The following is a 17,915-nucleotide window of genomic DNA, read 5'->3' as shown; positions in this document are numbered from 1 at the left end:
GAGCCCCAGCAATCACCCTGGAAGAAAAAAGGGGGGGAGCAAAGCAAAGGACTAAGGACTCTGAGGAAGGAAGATAGAATGAGGAAACGGGGATCCTATTATGTCTCTTAGACACCAGTCAAGGGGAGATGAGAGTTTGTGCCTATGTGCTAAAAGACTGTCCTGTAAACTATTAACCCCAGTAACATTTTTTTTAAGTTTGTCATTTATGATATTAGCCCAGAGTTGCATTTGTGTTCAGGAAAATAACAGTCACATATCCTTATATCTGATACAAGTTTACCTATTAGAATCTTTGGTCTCCAGAAAAGGAAACAGATGGCCACCAGGTTTTCCACTCCTCCTCTGCTGAATGACCCCATGATTGTCACCGGATGCATCATATAAGCTTTTGGATACTTCCACTTCATTACTTTTCCTTTTTTGTTTCTTTTTTGCTTCAACCTTTAATCAAAGTTTGATATTATAAGTAAGTAATGTAAATCTGTTTGTTTAAAAAGAAATTAATTTTATATCAATTGTATTACTTTGCTTGGTTTCAATATCATGATTATAACGAATACAATCAAACCATACTTCTTTCATTTTTTTGTTACAGATACTACAGTTTTTGTTCATTCTTCCTGATTTCTGAGTAAAAGAATCTTCTAAATTTGCAAAGTATTTTAGTACTTCAATAGAGAAGAATGTCTTATATTTATCTTAGTTTTTTTGTTTGTTTAATATTTATTTATTTATATTTATTTTATTTATTTATTCCCTTTTGTTGTCCTTGTTGTTTTATCGTTATAGTTATTATTGTTGTTGTCGTTGTTGGATAGGACAGAGAGAAATGGAGAGAGGAGGGGAAGACAGAGAGGAGGAGAGAAAGATAGACACCTGCAGACCTGCTTCACCGCTTGTGAAGCGACTCCCCTGCAGGTGGGGAGCCGGGGTTCGAACCGGGATCCTTATGCCGGTCCTTGTGCTTTGCGCCACCTGCGCTTAACCCGCTGCGCTACAGGCCGACTCCCTTAGTATTTATTTTTATTTGATAGGACAGAGAGAACTTGAAAGGGAAGGAGAAGAGAAAGGAGAGACCCAGAGAGACACTTGGAGACCTGCTTCACCATTTGTGAAGCCTTTCCCTGTATCTGGAGACTGGGGGCTTGAAACTGTGTCCTTGTGCATACAATGTATGCTCAGCTGGGTGTGCCACTATCCAGTCTGTTTGTTTTAAGGATGGTGCTATTTTTTTTTTTTTTTTTTTTTTTGCCTCCAGGGTTATCACTGGGGCTCGGTGCCTGCACCACAAATCCACTGCTCCTGGAAGCTATTTTTTCTCCCCTTTTGCTGTTTGACCTTTGCTGTGGTTATTATTATTGTTGTTATTTATGTCATTGTTGTTGGATAGGACAGAGAGAAATGGAGAGAGGGGGGAAAGACAGAGAGGGGGAGATAAAGACAGACACCTACAGACCTGCTTTACCACTCATGAAGCGACCCCCCCCTGCAGGTGGGGAGCCATGGGCTCAAACCGGGATCCTTACACTGGTCCTTGCACTCAGCTCCCTCCATGTGTGCTTAACCTGTTGCACTACTGCCTGACCCCTGTGTTCTATTTTTTTCAAGGATGGTACTCTGCTTTCCTTTAAACCTGACTGCACCTCAAAACTAAGACTTCATTTTTGAAGTGAAGTTCTGAAAAGTGTGTTGAGCATTTATGTTACCTATGTGATAAAGCTTTACATGTCAAACTTTAAGACATGTAAACTTTATTAAATAGCTTCACGGAGAAGTTTGTCTGTACAAGATTGAGAGTATTGATAAGAAAACTATGAGGAGGCCTTACCATGTCTACAGCCCAAGCTTGAGTCTTGGCACCACATGGGAGCACCACAGCACTGGAGGATGCTCTGGTCCTGTGTTGCCTTCTCCTCTTTTTCTGTATTTTTCTGTTTCTCTGAAATAAAAATAAATAAATAATTCAGACCAGCAACAGTTAAACTCACTTTCCTCACCTCACTTTAGATGGAGTTTGAAGGAATCATGTTAAGCGAGATAAAGCAAACAAAGAGAAGGATGAATACAGGATGATCTCGCTTGTAGGTGAAACTTAAATTGATTTTTTTAAACAAACCAAACCTGTGGGTGGTTAATTTCACTTGCATCAAGACTTTCTTGATCTCTCTCTGCCTTAGAGGAATCTTGATCAGTTGACAAATCTGTGTAGTTAGTTAAAAAGCAATGCTTTAGAATGGCTAGATAAAAAAAAACAGACAATAACATTTTATTGAGAGTTTAAATTAAGCGTAACCATGTATTATTCACTTTAAGAAATAAGTCTAATTGTAAAACTTGACAACAACTTTGGCAATACTAGATTCACTAGGCTCATGGCAGAAAACATTTCACAGACTCACAAATCCTTTCATCCTCAGAATATCAATGAACACAACAATCAGAAACAAATCACTGGGCATCCAGTGAGTGCACATGGTACCATGAACAAGGACCTGGGTTCAAGCCCGTTCCCCACCTGCAGAGGGAGACTCTTCATGAGAGGGGAAGAAGGTCTATAGGAATCTATCTTTCTATCAATTTCTCTCTGTCCTATCAAATAAAAAAAAAAGAAGAAATAATAAAATTTTAAAAAAGAAAAAAATGGCTGCCAGGAGCAGCAGATTTATCATGCAGACACTGAGCCCCAGAGACAGTCCTAGTGGGATGGAAGGAAGGGAGGAAGGAAGCGAAGAGGGGTGAATATTCAATACAGTATAAAATAATACTCTTTCTCTTCAATTGTTATCTCTAAACCTGTACTGCTTATTCCCTCAATATTCTTTCTTTATATATATTTGATAAGACAGAGAGAAACTGAGAAGGGAGAAGAGATAAAGATAGACACCTGTAGACCAGTTTCACCACTTATGAAGCATCCCTGTTGCAGGCAGGGAGTGGGGCACCCAATTAAATTTTATCTCCTCTACAATTACCCTTTTCATTCCTTTGCATTTAAGAGATGCTATTGGCTGTGAGGATATGTCATTTTTTGTGTTTGAAAGTAACATTCTCCCTCAAAGGACTTATCTTTTATTCATTTACTGGTGCAGTGCTCAGCTCTGCCAAATGATGGTGCCAGGCAATAAACTTGGCACATCTGGGGACCTAATGCATGAGAGAATCTGTTGTGCAAAATGCTTCACTGTTTCTGAGACCCTCAGATAATGTTTGTTTTATTTTATTTTATTGGTGATACATTACTGACTTACAAAACTGTAAGATAATAATTCTATAATTCCACATTGTTCCCACCACCAGAGTTCTGTGTCCCATTCCCTCCCCTGGAAATTTTAGTAGTTCTCCCAAGGTCACCAATATTGGCTGACTATATAACTATCTGTCTATAACTATATCCCATGATGTTTTTAAAAATAAAATTCCATTTACCTGGGTGATAAGCTTGGTGGCACAGAAAAAAAAAGAACAAGTTCTTACCATCTTCTTGTCCATTTAATCTATGTTTTTCACTTTGATCAGTAGCTCCAGATAAATCACCGACATAATTCTGTGCAGCATTCTCACAATTTGTCTGTCAAATACAGTAACAAGATGCATAAATATATTGAAGCCCTTTCTACTGATATAGTAACTGAATTTTATACTCTAAATGCCATTAGATTTAACAACAGGAGAAGCATGTATTGAAAATAAGAGGGTTGAACTACAAGACCTCGTATGCCCTTTCTAAATCAAGTGTATCTTTTATCTTCATATACCACTGACAGGTATCAACTGAGCCAGAAAGCAGGAGTAAATATTGTCATAGACAAAATGATGGCTTAAAATTGATGGGGAGAGGGGCAGTGGGTTAAGCCTACATAGTGCATGGGTATTCTAACAATTCTTTGATGGAAATTTCATACATAGGAAAACTTGCTGAATACAATGGGAAGTAGTGCAGTGATTCTTATTTTACAAGATTATTTATTTATTTATGAGTAAGAAAGAAAGTGTGGGGTAGGCAGTAGCACACCCAGTTAAGCACATCCAGTACCATGTGCAAGGACCTGGGATCAGCCCCATAAGTGGTGAAGTGGATCTGCAGGTGTCTCTCTTTTTCTCTCACTCTATATCTTTCCCTCAACTCTCAATTTTTCTCTGTCCTACCTAGTAAAAAAATTGAAATGGGGGGGGGATGGATAAAATAGCCACTGGGAGCAGTTGTATCTTGGTGTTAGCACTGAGTTCCATCTATACTCCTGGAAAAGAGAGAGAGGGAGAGGGAGAGGGAGAGAGAGAGGGAGGGAGAGAGAGGGAGAGAGAGAGAGAAGGAGAGAGAGAGAGAGAGGGAGAGAGAGAGAGGGAGAGAGGGAGAGAGAGGGAGAGAGAGGGAGAGAGAGAGAGAGAGAGAGAGAGAGAGAGAGAGGGAGAGAGAGAATGGAGAAAGAGAGAGAAAATATTACTTTGGATCAAACTCAGAACGTTTGGACAAATCTCTTTCTCCACTGCATCTATCCTGGGTTACAGTGATTCTTTTCATAATGTTTAAATAATGGGGAAAACTATGTCATCACTATCTAAAAAAACCAATTTTATGGTTTTTTAAAAATATTTTATTTATTTATTCATGAGAAATGGTAGGAGAGAGAGAAAGAATCAGACATCACTCTGGTAAATGTGCTGCTGGGAATTGAACTCAGGACCTCATGCTTGAGAGTCCAATGCCCTATCAAGTGCACCACCTCCCAGACCACAGTTTTTTGTTTTCTATACACATCAATAATAAAAATGGTTATGATAGACAGCATACTTCTTTTCTGTCATTCCATAAAACTATCTCATAGTGACTCTCTTATTCAATCTTAATAGTCATTATACTTATTACACTTAAATAAACTCCCCCCTCACTTTCCTCCTCTTTTTGTATTCACCCAGCTATTAGTTCCATTTGTTCTCAAAATCTCTCCTTTCCTATTGGCATATTTAAGAACTATTTACTTTCACAAATATTTCTAAATATCAACCCCACATATTTATCTATCCTCTTCTTAGGACCTTGGTGACTCACTCAGTTATTTCTAAGACATTTTTCATAATTAAAAGAATTGGGAGGTGGGGTGGAAGTACTAAAATATCTATGAAAGAAACTGTGAATGACTCACATTTGGCACATAACAGATTGCTATAGACCTGGGATGACTTGGAAGAGTGAAGAGGTCAGGTGACCTGATGTCAGGAGGAGAAATTTCCTGGACTGGTGGTTTGAGAAAAGTTTCAATTTCATCATCATTTTCACCATCAGAACTACTGTCCTCAAGTAAGGTTCTGTTTTCAGCTCTCTTAGTGTCACAGTTTGCTCCAACTGTAGTAAAAGCAAAACAAAGAGTGAATTAGGAATCAAACCCACTCATCCAAAGAAATCTGTGTATACCTGTGTTCATAGCAGCACAATCTGTAGTAGCTCTAACTTGGAAGCAAACTAGATGTCCAACAAGAGATGAGTGGCTAGAAAGCTATTAAGAATGATGAAGATATGATGGGCCTAGACCTCAAATAAACCCCTGACTCCATTGTTACAGGTCATCTCTATCAGGAACAACAAAACAGGCCCCTTTGTGGGCCCCCTATAGGACCTTGCCCTCAACTTGGATCAACAATGGTAGAGAATGTTCCATCCTCTGAAGGGAGGATGGACAACATACTCTATGCTACACCTGAGGAAGATGGGTCCTGAAACTGGGGCAGCTTGGAACGTTCCGACTCATGACCACAGAATGTGAGCTCAGATCTACAGGGATGCAGAGGTCACATAGGCTCCTAAACGTAATATGGGCCCCAGATCACATCAAATCGATGGTGTTTACAGTCAACAATATTTATACCCCTTTTCCATATTTGAGAGCTAATCTCCTCCCTGATCCAGCTTTCTGGTCCTTTTTCCAGTATGACATCATCTCCCCAGACAATAACTTAGATACACCTGCATATCAAATTTCAGGCTCAGGGGAAAAAAAACTATTATAGCCACAGGCCCTTTGGAATATAATTAAAATATGCCTACTAGCTACCTACAAAATGGAGGACTCCCCCCCCCCCCCCCCGAACTCTCATCTGCACTATTCCAGCCTTTAGGTTCACGATTAGTCAACAACTTGTTTGGCTTTGTATGTTAACTCTCTTTTCAACCACCAGGTTCCAGATGCTACCATGATGCCAACCTGACTTCCCTGGACAGACAACCCTACCAATGTGTCCTGGAGCTCCGCTTCCCCAGAGCCCCACCCCACTAGGGAAAGAGAGAGGCAGGCTGGGAGTATGGATCACCCTATCAACACCCATGTTCTGCAGGGAAGCAATTACAGAAGTCAGGCCTTCCACTTCTGCTTCCCATAATGACCTTGCGTCCATACTCCCAGAGGGTTAAAGAATAGGAAAGCTGGGGAATTGGGCGGTAGCGCAGCGGGTTAAGCTCAGGTGATGCTAAGCACAAAGACCAACTAAGGATCCAGGTTCGAGCCCCCGGCTCCCTACCTGCAGGGAAGTTGCTTCACAGGTGGTGAAGCAGGTCTGCAGGTGTCTCTCTTTCTCTCCCCCTCTCTGTATTCCCCTCCTCTCTCAATTTCTGTCTGTCCTATCCAACAATGATGACATCAATTACAGCAATAAAAAAGGCAACAAAAGGGAAAACAAATAAATATAAAAAATTATATAAAAAAAAAGAATAGGAAAGCTGGGCAGAGGGTAGGTAGCATAATAGTTATGCAAACAGACTCTCATGCCTGAGGCTCCAAAGTCCCAGGTTCAATCCCATAAGCCAGAGCTGAACAGTACTCTGGTAAAAAAAAAAATAGGAAAGCTATCAGGGGAGGGATGGGATACAGAGTTCTGGTGGTGGGAATTGTGTGAAGTTGTACCCCTCTTATCCTATGGTTTTGTCAATATTTCTTTTTTTTTTTTCTTTTTTTTTTTTTTTTTTGCAGGAACCTCACATCTTCATTATAGAGCCCCTACTTCCCCCAGTCCTGGAACCCTTGGATAGGGCCCACTTTCCCGTATGCATCTCCCAATCCAAACCAAATAACATTGCATCTGCCGATTACAACCTAACCAAAGCAACGATTGCTACCTCAACATGCTTTACCTCAGAATGTATCCAGAGACTTCACGTGTGGAATGACAACCCTTCAGCTTCATTACTCGGGTGAGACCTTTCCTTTAATAGTACACTCTAATCTCATCTCAGGTAGTTCACTTTCTAACAAAGTCCCATAACCTAGATATACACCAGTTTCTGTGAGAGAGAGCTTATGTGCACACGTATCCATAAACTATAAAATATATACCTGAAAGCAGGACTACACTAGAGTTTGCAGTGAGTACCTCCCTAACACTTCCTCTCCACTATTCCAAGCTTGGGATCCATGATTGCTCAACAAATTGTTTGGCTTCATATGTTAACTCTCTTTTCAATCACCAGGTTCCAGATGCCACCAGGATGCTGGCTAGGCTTCCCTGGATTGAAGACCCCACCAATGTGTCCTGGAGCTCAGCTTCCCCAGAGTCACACCCTACTAGGGAAAGAGAGAGGCAGACTGGGGGTATGGACCGACCAGTCAACGCCCTTGTTCAGCGGGGAAGCAATTACAGAAGCCAGACCTTCTACCTTCTGCAACCCTCAACGACCCTGGGTCCATGCTCCCAGAGGGATAGAGAATGGGAAAGCTACCATGGGAGGGGGTGGGTTATGGGGATTGGGTGTTGGGAATTGTGTGGAGTTGTACCCCTCCTACCTTATGCTTTTGTTCACTAATCCTTTCTTAAATAAAAAATTAAAAAAAAAAAACAATATTTCTTTTTTATAAAAAAAAAAAAAGAATGATGAAGTAACCTTCTTCATCTCATCTTAGATGGAGCTTGAAGGAATCATGGTAAATGAGATAAGCCAGAAACGGAAGGATGAATATGGCTGAACTCACTCATGGAGAGAACTTAAAAAACAAGAACAGCAAGAGGAAACACACAAAAAAAAATCATATCAACAAATGGAAAGCCAAAAACCACATGATAATATCAATAGTTACAGACAAAACTTTTGATGAGAGTCAGCAACTTTTCATGATCAAGACACTAAAAAGAATGGAGATAAATGGGTAATTCCTCAAACTAGTAGAGACTACATACATCAGACCTACAGCCAATATCATACTCAATAGTGAGGAGCTGAAAGCTTTCCCTCTCTGGTTAGGTACAAGGCAGGGCTGCCCACTATCACCATCACTACTCAGCATAGCATTGGAAGTGCTAACCATAGCAATTAGACAAGAGAAAAGAATTAAAGGGATCAGATGGAAAGGACAAAGTTAAGCTGGCACTATCTACAGATGATATGATTGTATATATATAAAATTCCGAAGATCTAGTAGAAAACTTCTGGAAATCATTGGCCAATATAGTAAAGTGGCAGACTACAAAACCAACATATAAAAATCAATAGAATTCCTTTATGGAAATGCTAAACTGGAAGTGGAAGTCGTCCAGAAATCAATCCCTTTTTACCATAGCAACAAAACCAATAAAGTATTCAGGAATAAAGTTAACTATGGAAGTGAAAGACTTATATACTGAAAACTAGCAGGGGAAACACAAAGTATAACTCAGGTGTTAGGTGTACTGCACCAAAGCAAAGGACTCTGAAGAAGGAGGAAAGAGAAAGGAGTAGGGTGAGGGGGCTTTATGATGACGGAAAATGACCTAATCTGGGGGTGAAAGTGTTTTGCAGACACATATCATAGTGAGATAGGAGAATTGTGCCCATGTGTCAGCAACTGTACTGTAAACCATGAAAGTCCCAATTAAAAAAAAATGATTTTTGAATTCTTTTGATCAGAATACTGCTTGCCCTGCCATCAGATGGTGCCAGACATGGAATTTGGCACCTCTGAGAATCAGGTATGAGATTCTGTTGTGGAAAACATTATACAATTTCACCAGCCATCCCATATTTTATTTTTAAAAATAAAATGCAGTTCACCTAAGCAATAGCCCTGGAACAGAAAATAAATAAAGTTCTTACTATCATCTTGTGCATTTAATGTTTGTTTTCCTCTTTGATCCAAAGTTCCAAATAAATTATCAACAGACTTCTGTGCAGCATTCTTACAGATTTTCTGTTAAGGTAAATATAAAAATACGATGCATAAATATGTTTGAAATATTTTCTAGTAAGATAATACTGGAAATTCCTACTGTATATGTCACTAGGTTTAATAAGAACAAGAGGTGGGTGGTGGTGAACCCCCTTGAGCATACACTTTACCATTCACAAGGACTGGGGTTGGAGCCCTCACTACCCACCTTCAGGGGCAACACTTCGTGAGCAGTGAAGCAAGTCTTCAGGTGTCTATCTTTCTCCCTTTCTATCTCCCCCCGCCCCTCTCCATTTTTCTCTGTCCTATAAAATACAGTAGGAAGGGAGGAAAAAAGGAAAAATTGGCTTCTGGAAGTGGTGGATTCACAGTGTCAGCACTAAGCCCCCTAGTGAGAGGGGACAGCAACAAATGCTGGAGAGAGTGTGGGGTCATAGGAACCCTTCTGCACTGCTGGTGGGAATGTCAATTGGTCCAACCCCTGTGGAGAACAGTCTGGAGAACTCTCAGAAGGCTAGAAGTGGACGTCCCCTATGATCCTGCAATTCCTCTCCTGGGGATATGATATATCCTAAGAAATCAAACTCACCCATCCAAAAAGATTTGTGTATACCTATGTTCAAAACAGCACAATTTGTAATAGCCAAAACCTGAAAGCAACCTAGGTGTCCAACAACAGATGAGTGGCTGAGCAAGTTGTGGTCTATATACACAATGGAATACTACTCAGCTATTAAAAATGGTGAATTCGCCTTCTTCATCTCATCTTGGATGGAGCTTGAAGGAATCATGTTAAGTGAGATAAGTCAGAAATAGAAGGATAAATATGGAATGATCTCACTCATAGACAGAAGTTTAAAAATAAGAATAGAAGGGAAAATACTAAGCAGAACTTGACAACCCGGTATTTTACATTTATTAAATTGCTTAGTACTGAGAAAAAGCATTAAGAAAGTATCTACATAAAGCGCATAATAAAACTGGGACTTAGTAAATAAGACTAGATGATAAAGCAGTACATATGCAGTTAGAATTTTAAATCAAATATGAATTGGTATATGTTTTTGTTCAGTTACTTGGTGATTTTTAGATCTACAACTTCATAATTAATGTATATTATGGAGAATAATAATGAATTTTTATATTCACAATAGGCATTAAACCAGCTAAACAAAATTGTCCAAGAATACATGGCATGGGGGCTGTACTATTATGTGGAAATTTTTTTTTGATTTCTTACTGGGTGATTAATGTTTTACATTCAACAGTAAATACAATAGTTTGTGCATGCATAACATTTCTCAGTTTTCCATATAACAATACAACCCCCGCTAGGTCCTCTTTCATCCTTCTTGGGTCTGTATTCTCCACAACCACCCACCCACCCTAGAGTCTTTTACTTTGGTGCAATACGCCAATTCCAGTTCAGGTTCTACTTGTGTTTGCTCTTCTGATCCAGTTTTTCAACTTCTGCCTGAGAGTGAGATCATCCCATATTCATCCTCTGTTTCTGACTCATTTCACTTAACATGAATTTTTCAAGGTCCATCCAAGATCATCTGAAAATGGTGAAGTCACCATTTTTGATAGCTGAGTAGTATTCCATTGTGTATATAGACCACAACTTGCTCAGCCACTCATCTGTTGTTGGACACATGGGTTGCTTCCAGGTTTTGGCTATTGCAAATTGTGCTGCCAAGAACATATGTGTATACAGATGGGTGTGTTGGGTTCCTTAGGATATATCCCCAGGAGGGGAATTGCAGGGTCATAGGGTAGGTCCATTTCTAGCCTTCTGAGAGTTCTCCGGACTGTTCTCCACAGAGGTTGGACCAATAGACATTCCCACCAGAAGTGCAGGAAAGTTCCTTTGAACCCACAACCTCTCCAGCATTTGCTGCTGTTACCTTTTCTGATGTATGACATTCTCACAGGAATGAAGTGGTATCTCATTGTTGTCTTTATTTGCATTTCTCTGGCAATCAAAGACTGGAGCATTTTTTTCATGTGTTTCTTGGCCTTTTGGATTTCTTCTGTGGTGAATATTCTGTCCATGTCCTCTCCCCATTTTTGGATGGGTTTATTTGTTTTCTTGTTGCTGAGCTTGGCAAGCTCTTTATATATTTTGGTTATTAGCCTCTTGTCTTGTGGAAATTTTATGCATGTACAAACTACTGTATTTTATGGTTGACTGTAAACCATTAATCTCCCAATAAAGAAAATAAAAAGTAGGGGAAAAAAGAATATATGACTACTACATTCCAAAGTCTAGATGCTACAGTGGCTTATCCATATGCCATTTTAGATCACCAGTTATCACCTTGAACTTTTCCTTTATTTCTTTATACTTACATTACTATCAGTTAGTTTGCCATAGAGCTACTTAATGTACTTGATTTAAATTACTTCAAATAGTTTCATTCATTCAAACACTGTAAAATCAGGTGGTGCTACAAACACACATACTTGTACTATTCCCAGTGCATTTTCTGCAGCTGAACTGCTCCTTGCAGAAATACATGAACTTGAATGTGACCATCCCATCTGTTTAAAATCCAAGACCTAGGTCTGAGTTTATAATACTACAATCTGAGCTGCTCCACTCTGAATCTCATTAAGAGTCTTACAACATCCTTTTGCATCACTGAATCATAATTCTGGCACTAACTGACCTGAAATATCTCTTCTGTTTATAGACAAACTTGACTTCCAGACAGACTTGAGTCCTTCTGACCTCCATCGCTTAGTTCTTAGTACTTACTCTGTCCTGGTTTCATTAATAAAAGTTTGCCTATTTGTGTGGATTCATCTCACAAACAACACAGGCTAATTTTAGAATTATGCTTTACTATCTGAGGACATAAAATCATGTAAAATACATTTCTTTTTATGCTTTAACATCAGTCACTTTTATTTTTAAATGTAATACTAGAAAACAATACCTCAGAGTTAAAAGATGATTCTGAATCTTTCTTTCCTCCTGGCCCCAGTGCTGAGTTCATACCTATAGAGTGTAGTCACACATACATAAATCAGAACATTGACTTGAAATACAAATATGACTGCATCCATATGTCAGTATTTTAATAACATATATGCAACTGCAGAGAGAAATCCATAAGAATTGATCATTTTCAGAAACAGAACACAGGTAGTGGCTGAAAATGTTATGCAGAGATTCAGAAAGGAAAATATATCTAAAATAAATGGAAATAAAATTTCATGAGTACATTTTTATTTTTTTTAAGTTTAGGTCCCTTATTTTTTAGTTTTATTTATCAAAAGGAAACACTGGAAAAAACACAGGATAAGAGGGGTACAACTCCATACAATTCCCACCTCCAGAACTCCATACCCCATCCCATCCCCTGATAGCTTTCCTATTCTTTATCCCTCTGGGAGTATGGACCCAGGGTCATTATGGGGTGCAGAAGGTAGAAGGTCTGGCTTCTGTAGCTGCTTCCCCGCTGAACATGGGCATTGGCAGGTTGATCCATACTCCCAGCCTGCCTCTTTCCCTAGTGGGGCAGGGATCTGGGGAGGCAGGGCTCCTAGACATATTGGTGGGATCATCAGCCCAGGAGGTCCTTCAGGTGGGGAGCCGGGGTCTCAAACCAGGTTCCTTACCCCAGTCTTTGCATTTTGCACCATGTGCACTTAACTCACTATGCTATCCCCTGCCCCCAGATTTTTTTTTTTTTTAACCAAAGCACTGATCCACTCTGGTTTATGATGGTGCTGGGGACTGAACCTGAGACCACAGGACCTCAAGCCACATTTTGGATTTTTATACTGTCATTTAATCTTCAAAAAAGTCCTTGGCCTGTTATATTCCCAGCCATGAACACAGAATGCGAGCTCAGCCGTACAGGGATGCAAAGGTTACACAGGCTCCTGTGCTGCATATGGGCCCCAGATCAAATCGATGGGGTTTACAGTTAACAATATGTATATCCTTTTCCCATATTTGGGAACTACTCTCTTCCTTGATCCAGCTTTCTAGTCCTTTTTCCAACTGTGACACCATCTCCCCAGACAATAACCTGTGTTCTCCTGCATATTAACTCTCAGGCTCAGGCAAAAGCTAGTAAAGTCATGGGCCCCTTGGAATATAACTAAAATAGACCTACTAGCTTTTTCCACAATGGAGACTCCAAATCTTCATCTGCAATATTCTTAACTTTAGGTTCATGATTAGTCAATAATTTGTTCTGCTTTAGATCTTAACTCTTTTTCAGCCACCAGGTTCCAGATGCTACCATGATACCAACCGGACTTTGCTGGGCAGACAACCCCACGAATGTGTTCTGGTTCTGGTTCCCTGTTTCCCCAGAGCCCTGCCCCACTAGGGAAAGAGAGAGACAGGCTGGGAGTATGGATCGGCCTGCCAACGTCCATGTTCAGCAGAGAAACAATTACAGAAGCCAGACCTTCTACCTTCTGCATCCCACAATGATCCTGGGTCCATACTCCCAGAAGGATAAAGAATAGGGGAGCTATGTCTTCGTTTTTCCATTTATGCAATGGATATACTCATTCCCATCTCATGGGAACATTGTGCAGATTTCATGTAGTGATGCAAGTAAACTAAGCAGCCCTCAAAGAATGCTAGCTTTCCTGGGATCTTAGTAGAAGTGTCCAAAAAAGGCATCATAAATCCTCTAAGTAATCAGATTTAGGCTAAATAAGGTTGGTAATCTAGCCGAAAGGCCAAAAAAGGCAGACCCTACAAATGTAATCCTGGTTTGGATACAACAAATGACATTCAATGCTTTAACAACTAGGAAAATGGCTAAGCTCATCATATAAAAAAAGGACTACAAAAGCTGGATAAAGGCAAGAGTCTGGCTTACTTAATAATGGCCTTTTTGGGTCCCAGATGAAATCGACGGGATTTACAGTAAGAGATAGTACAGATACTTACATATTTTTCCCATATTTGGGAGCTACTCTCTTACCTGATCCAGCTTTCTAGTCCATCTTCCAACTATGACACCATCTCCCCAGACAATACCTTTGGCTCAACTGCATATTAGCTGTCAGACTCAGGCAAAAAGTAATAAAGCCATGGGCCCCTTGGAATATAACTAAAATAGACCTACTAGCTTTTTCCACAACGGAGACCCCAAATCTTCATCTGCAATACTCTTGCCTTTAGGTTCATGATTAGTCAACAATTTGTTCTGCTTTAGATCTTAACTCTTTTTCAGCCACCAGGTTCCAGATGCTACCATGATGCCAACTGAACTTGGGCAGACAACCCCACGAATGTGTTCTGGTTCCTTGTTTCCCCAGAGCCCTGCCCCACTAGGGAAAGAGAGAGACAGGCTGGTAGTATGGATTGACCTGCTAACGCCTATATTCAGCAGGGAAGCAATTACAGAAGCCAGACCTTCCACCTTCTGCATCCCACAATGATCCTGGGTCCATATTCCCAGAGGGATAAAGAATAGGAAAGCTATCAGGGAAGGGGATGGGATATGGAGTTCTGGTGGTGGGAATTGTGTGGAGTTGTAACTCTCTTATCCTATGGTCTTGTCAGTGTTTCCTTTTGATAAATAAATTTTTTAAGATGATAAAAAAAAAGAAAAGAAAAGAATAGGGGAGCTATCCAGGGAGGGGATTGGATACAGAGTTCTGGTGGTGGGAATTGTGTGGAATTGTACCCCTCTTATCCTATGGTCTTGTCAATATTTCCATTTTATAAATAGAAATTAAAAAAATAATAAAGTCCTTGATATTCACTAACTTACCACATCTACTTATGCGTGCTTCATCAACAAAAATCAAATTGTTATTTCCTTTCTCCTGTGCAGCATTTTCAATTATTGTAATAGCATTCTCTTCATTTCCAGTTGCTTGCTTTGTTGCTTCTCCCTATAAGGACAATTTGAAGTTAAAATAATTTCCATCATGTTTTATGATTTATATGTGATAATCTGTTTAAAAGCTCTCACTAATCCCACCATTTCCATTTTACTTTATAATTCTCTTTCTCATAACTGATCTCATAGTCAGTATTAATGTAAGAATCTTACATTTAAATAAATCCTTCCTCTGCTCTCCCTCATCTGTGTAATCATCCAGCTATTTCTTCCAGATATTCTCAACAACTATCATATTGGCTTATTTAAGAACTGTTTACTTTCACCAATATTTCTCAATATCAGTCCTATACATTTATCTCTCTTCTCAATATACTTTTTATTGTGATCCTGATGAATTCCATTTATAATTAAAATAATCAGGAAGCAGTATTTAAAAAGTCCATGATAGAAGCTTTCGATCACTGGGGCCAGGTGTTGGCACACTTGGTTAAGTGCACATATTACCAAGGACAAGGAACCAGAGGAGGGGATGCTTCATGAAGCAGGTCTGCAGATATCTATCTCTCCTCCTATCTCCCCCTCCCATCTCAATTTCTCTATGTCATATCTAATACAAACTAGGAAGGAAGGAAGAACAGGAGGGAGGGGAGAAGAAAGGAAGGAAGGGAAGAAAGAAGGAGGGAAGGACGGGAGTGGAAAATGGTCATCTGGAGCTGCTGATCTGTAGTGCCAGCACTAAGCCCCAATGATAATTCTGGTGGCCAAGAAAAGAAAAGAAAAAGTTTCAGTCACTTACATTTGCCAGATGACAGACTGCTAAAGGCTTGGGAGGATTTGGGAAAGTGGAGAGTGTAAGTGATGAAATGTCAGGATGAGAAATTTCCTGGATTGATGGTTTGACAGGAGTTTCGATTCCATCATCATTTCCACCAGCAGAATGACTGTCCGTAAATAAGGCTCTGTTTTCTGCTTTCACAATGTAGCAGTTTGCTTCAACCATAGTAAAATCTAAGCAGAGAGGGTATAAAAATGCACGTGGCAGTTTGGGAAGTAGCCCAGTGGATAAAATGCTGGACTTTCAAGCATGAGGTCCCAAGCTTGCCCAGTAGGGCATATACTATAGTGACTCATTCTCTCTCCCTCTCTCTCTCTCTCTCTCCCTCCTCCTATCTCACTCACTAATAAATAAATCTTTTTTTAGAGATGGCATGTGATTTCAGATTAGAAAACAGTGCAAGAGAGGGGACAGGCGGTGGCACACCTGGTTAAGTGCACACATTACAGTGCACAAGGACCCAGGTTCAAGCCCCTGGTCCGGACCTACAGGAGGAAAGCTTCACAAGTGGTGAAGCAGGGCTGCAGGTATCTCTTTGTCTCTCTCCCTCCCTATCCCCTCCCCTCTCCTCTCAATTTCTCTCTGTTTCTATTCAATAATAAATAATTAAAATATATTTTTTTAAAAAAGAAAACAGAACAAGAATGGAGCATTTTCAAAATGCTTACATTTTTCCTTGAATTGATGAGTAACAGATGTTTGCTTTGAGAAGTCTGGGTTCTGGACAATCTAGGAGAAAAAATAGTAGCCTTGAGAACAGGTATTAGATATGATGAAAAAGAATTATAATATGTACTATTATTTTATGACCCAACACAGGTCTTACAGTTATTCAAATGTAACTCAAATCACAATTCTGTCTCACAGAGTAGGAATTTTGAGGTGACATGACTAGTCTGAAAATGTTTCCTCAGAAATGAGCAATGTTAGCAAACAAAATCTACACAGATACAATCAACATATACTAAAACCAGAGAAGGAAAACTAATTTCATATAAGAACAGTTTACCTTGAGTTCAGAGTTGAGGTCATCATCTGATGAAGACCAGGAATCATCAGTGTCAGGTACTCTGAAAAGACGTGAGTGGTAAGTAGCAGAAGTGAATAATTTCATTTCTATGTTTGCAAAAATTAGCAAAGAGTCAACTGTCCATATGTCACACAAGTCACTTGATTGAATTAAAATTTGACATTTTGTTGTAGTTGTTTGTTTATATAAAATGCTTTTAGTTTTCACTTTTGCCTCCATCTTTCCCAACCTTTCAAATGTCCAACAAAGATATTTCCTGTTCCCATAGCAAAACATGACAGTTAATATATAGTCAGAGTTTGGAAATAGTTTGTTGCCACCAAGAGTTCTGGAGGTAAGATTGAAAAACCAAGTAGTGGCTGGCATAACTGTGATTGTCTGAACTGGAGCACATATGATGCCACAAAACCTGGCAGATAAATACTTCTTGTCACTTCTTCATTGTGTCCCTGGTTCAAAGGCTCATCTATCTATGTCATTAAAAACTGAGTCTTGTTGCCATGTCTATGGACAACTAACTTTTGACAAGGGGACCAACAATATTAAATGGAAAAAGAATTATCTTGTCAACAAGTGGTGCTATGAAGATTGAGTTGAAATGTGCAGAAGAGTGGAAGTGGACCACCACATGTCACCATGCATAAAAGTCAACTCCAAATGAATCAAAGACTTGGACATTAGACCAGTAAGTATCAAATACATAAAGAAAACACTGGTAGAACACTCCATGATTCTTGCTTCAAAAACATTTTAGAGAATCAAGATCAATAGCAAAGAAGACAAAAATAAAAATAAACTGGGGGCCAGGCGGTAGCGCAGCAGGTTGGGCGCACATGGCAAAAGCTCAAGGACCGGCATAAGGATCCCGGTTCAAGACCCGGCTCCCCACCTGCAAGGGAGTCGCTTCACAAGCAGTGAGGCAGGTCTGCAGGTGTCTATCTTTCTCTCCCCCTCTCTGTCTTCCCCTCCTCTCTCCATTTCTCTCTGTCCTATCCAACAACAACGACAACAATAATAGTGACAGCAACACCGATAAGCAATAAAGAAGAGCAACAAAAGGGAAAAAATGGCCTCTAGGAGCAGTGGATTCATAA

The 17,915-nt window shown here is 39.8% G+C and overlaps 2 protein-coding genes across 3 annotated transcripts in view; both read right to left on the bottom strand.

Annotated features, from left to right (window-relative positions):
• The window catches only part of LOC103124118 (ankyrin repeat domain-containing protein 26-like), a 49,850-nt gene extending 37,720 nt beyond the window's left edge, over positions 1 to 12,130 (bottom strand). Inside the window, exons 1-7 of the mRNA XM_060192104.1 lie at positions 12,071 to 12,130; positions 9,056 to 9,149; positions 5,145 to 5,344; positions 3,478 to 3,571; positions 2,125 to 2,240; positions 1,832 to 1,942; positions 284 to 444 (exon numbers count right to left, since the gene is read on the bottom strand). Of these exons, the coding sequence (XP_060048087.1) occupies positions 284 to 444; positions 1,832 to 1,942; positions 2,125 to 2,240; positions 3,478 to 3,571; positions 5,145 to 5,344; positions 9,056 to 9,149; positions 12,071 to 12,130 (836 nt within the window). The remainder of the gene's footprint in view (positions 1 to 283; positions 445 to 1,831; positions 1,943 to 2,124; positions 2,241 to 3,477; positions 3,572 to 5,144; positions 5,345 to 9,055; positions 9,150 to 12,070) is intronic.
• Positions 12,131 to 14,747: 2,617 nt separating this feature from the next.
• Positions 14,748 to 17,915, bottom strand: part of LOC103124129 (uncharacterized) — a 79,202-nt gene continuing 76,034 nt past the window's right edge. For both annotated transcript variants that reach the window (XM_060192102.1, XM_060192103.1), the window contains exons 32-35: positions 16,801 to 16,861; positions 16,460 to 16,520; positions 15,753 to 15,964; positions 14,748 to 15,005 (exon numbers count right to left, since the gene is read on the bottom strand). In XM_060192102.1, the coding sequence (XP_060048085.1) occupies positions 14,805 to 15,005; positions 15,753 to 15,964; positions 16,460 to 16,520; positions 16,801 to 16,861 (535 nt within the window). In that variant the 3' untranslated portion in view covers positions 14,748 to 14,804. The remainder of the gene's footprint in view (positions 15,006 to 15,752; positions 15,965 to 16,459; positions 16,521 to 16,800; positions 16,862 to 17,915) is intronic.

This window comes from Erinaceus europaeus, chromosome 6 (assembly GCF_950295315.1).
Source record: "Erinaceus europaeus chromosome 6, mEriEur2.1, whole genome shotgun sequence".
NCBI classification, from domain to species: Eukaryota; Metazoa; Chordata; class Mammalia; order Eulipotyphla; family Erinaceidae; genus Erinaceus; species Erinaceus europaeus.
Note: the sequence above shows the minus strand (reverse complement) of the source record. Positions and strands in the feature narration are given on the sequence as shown.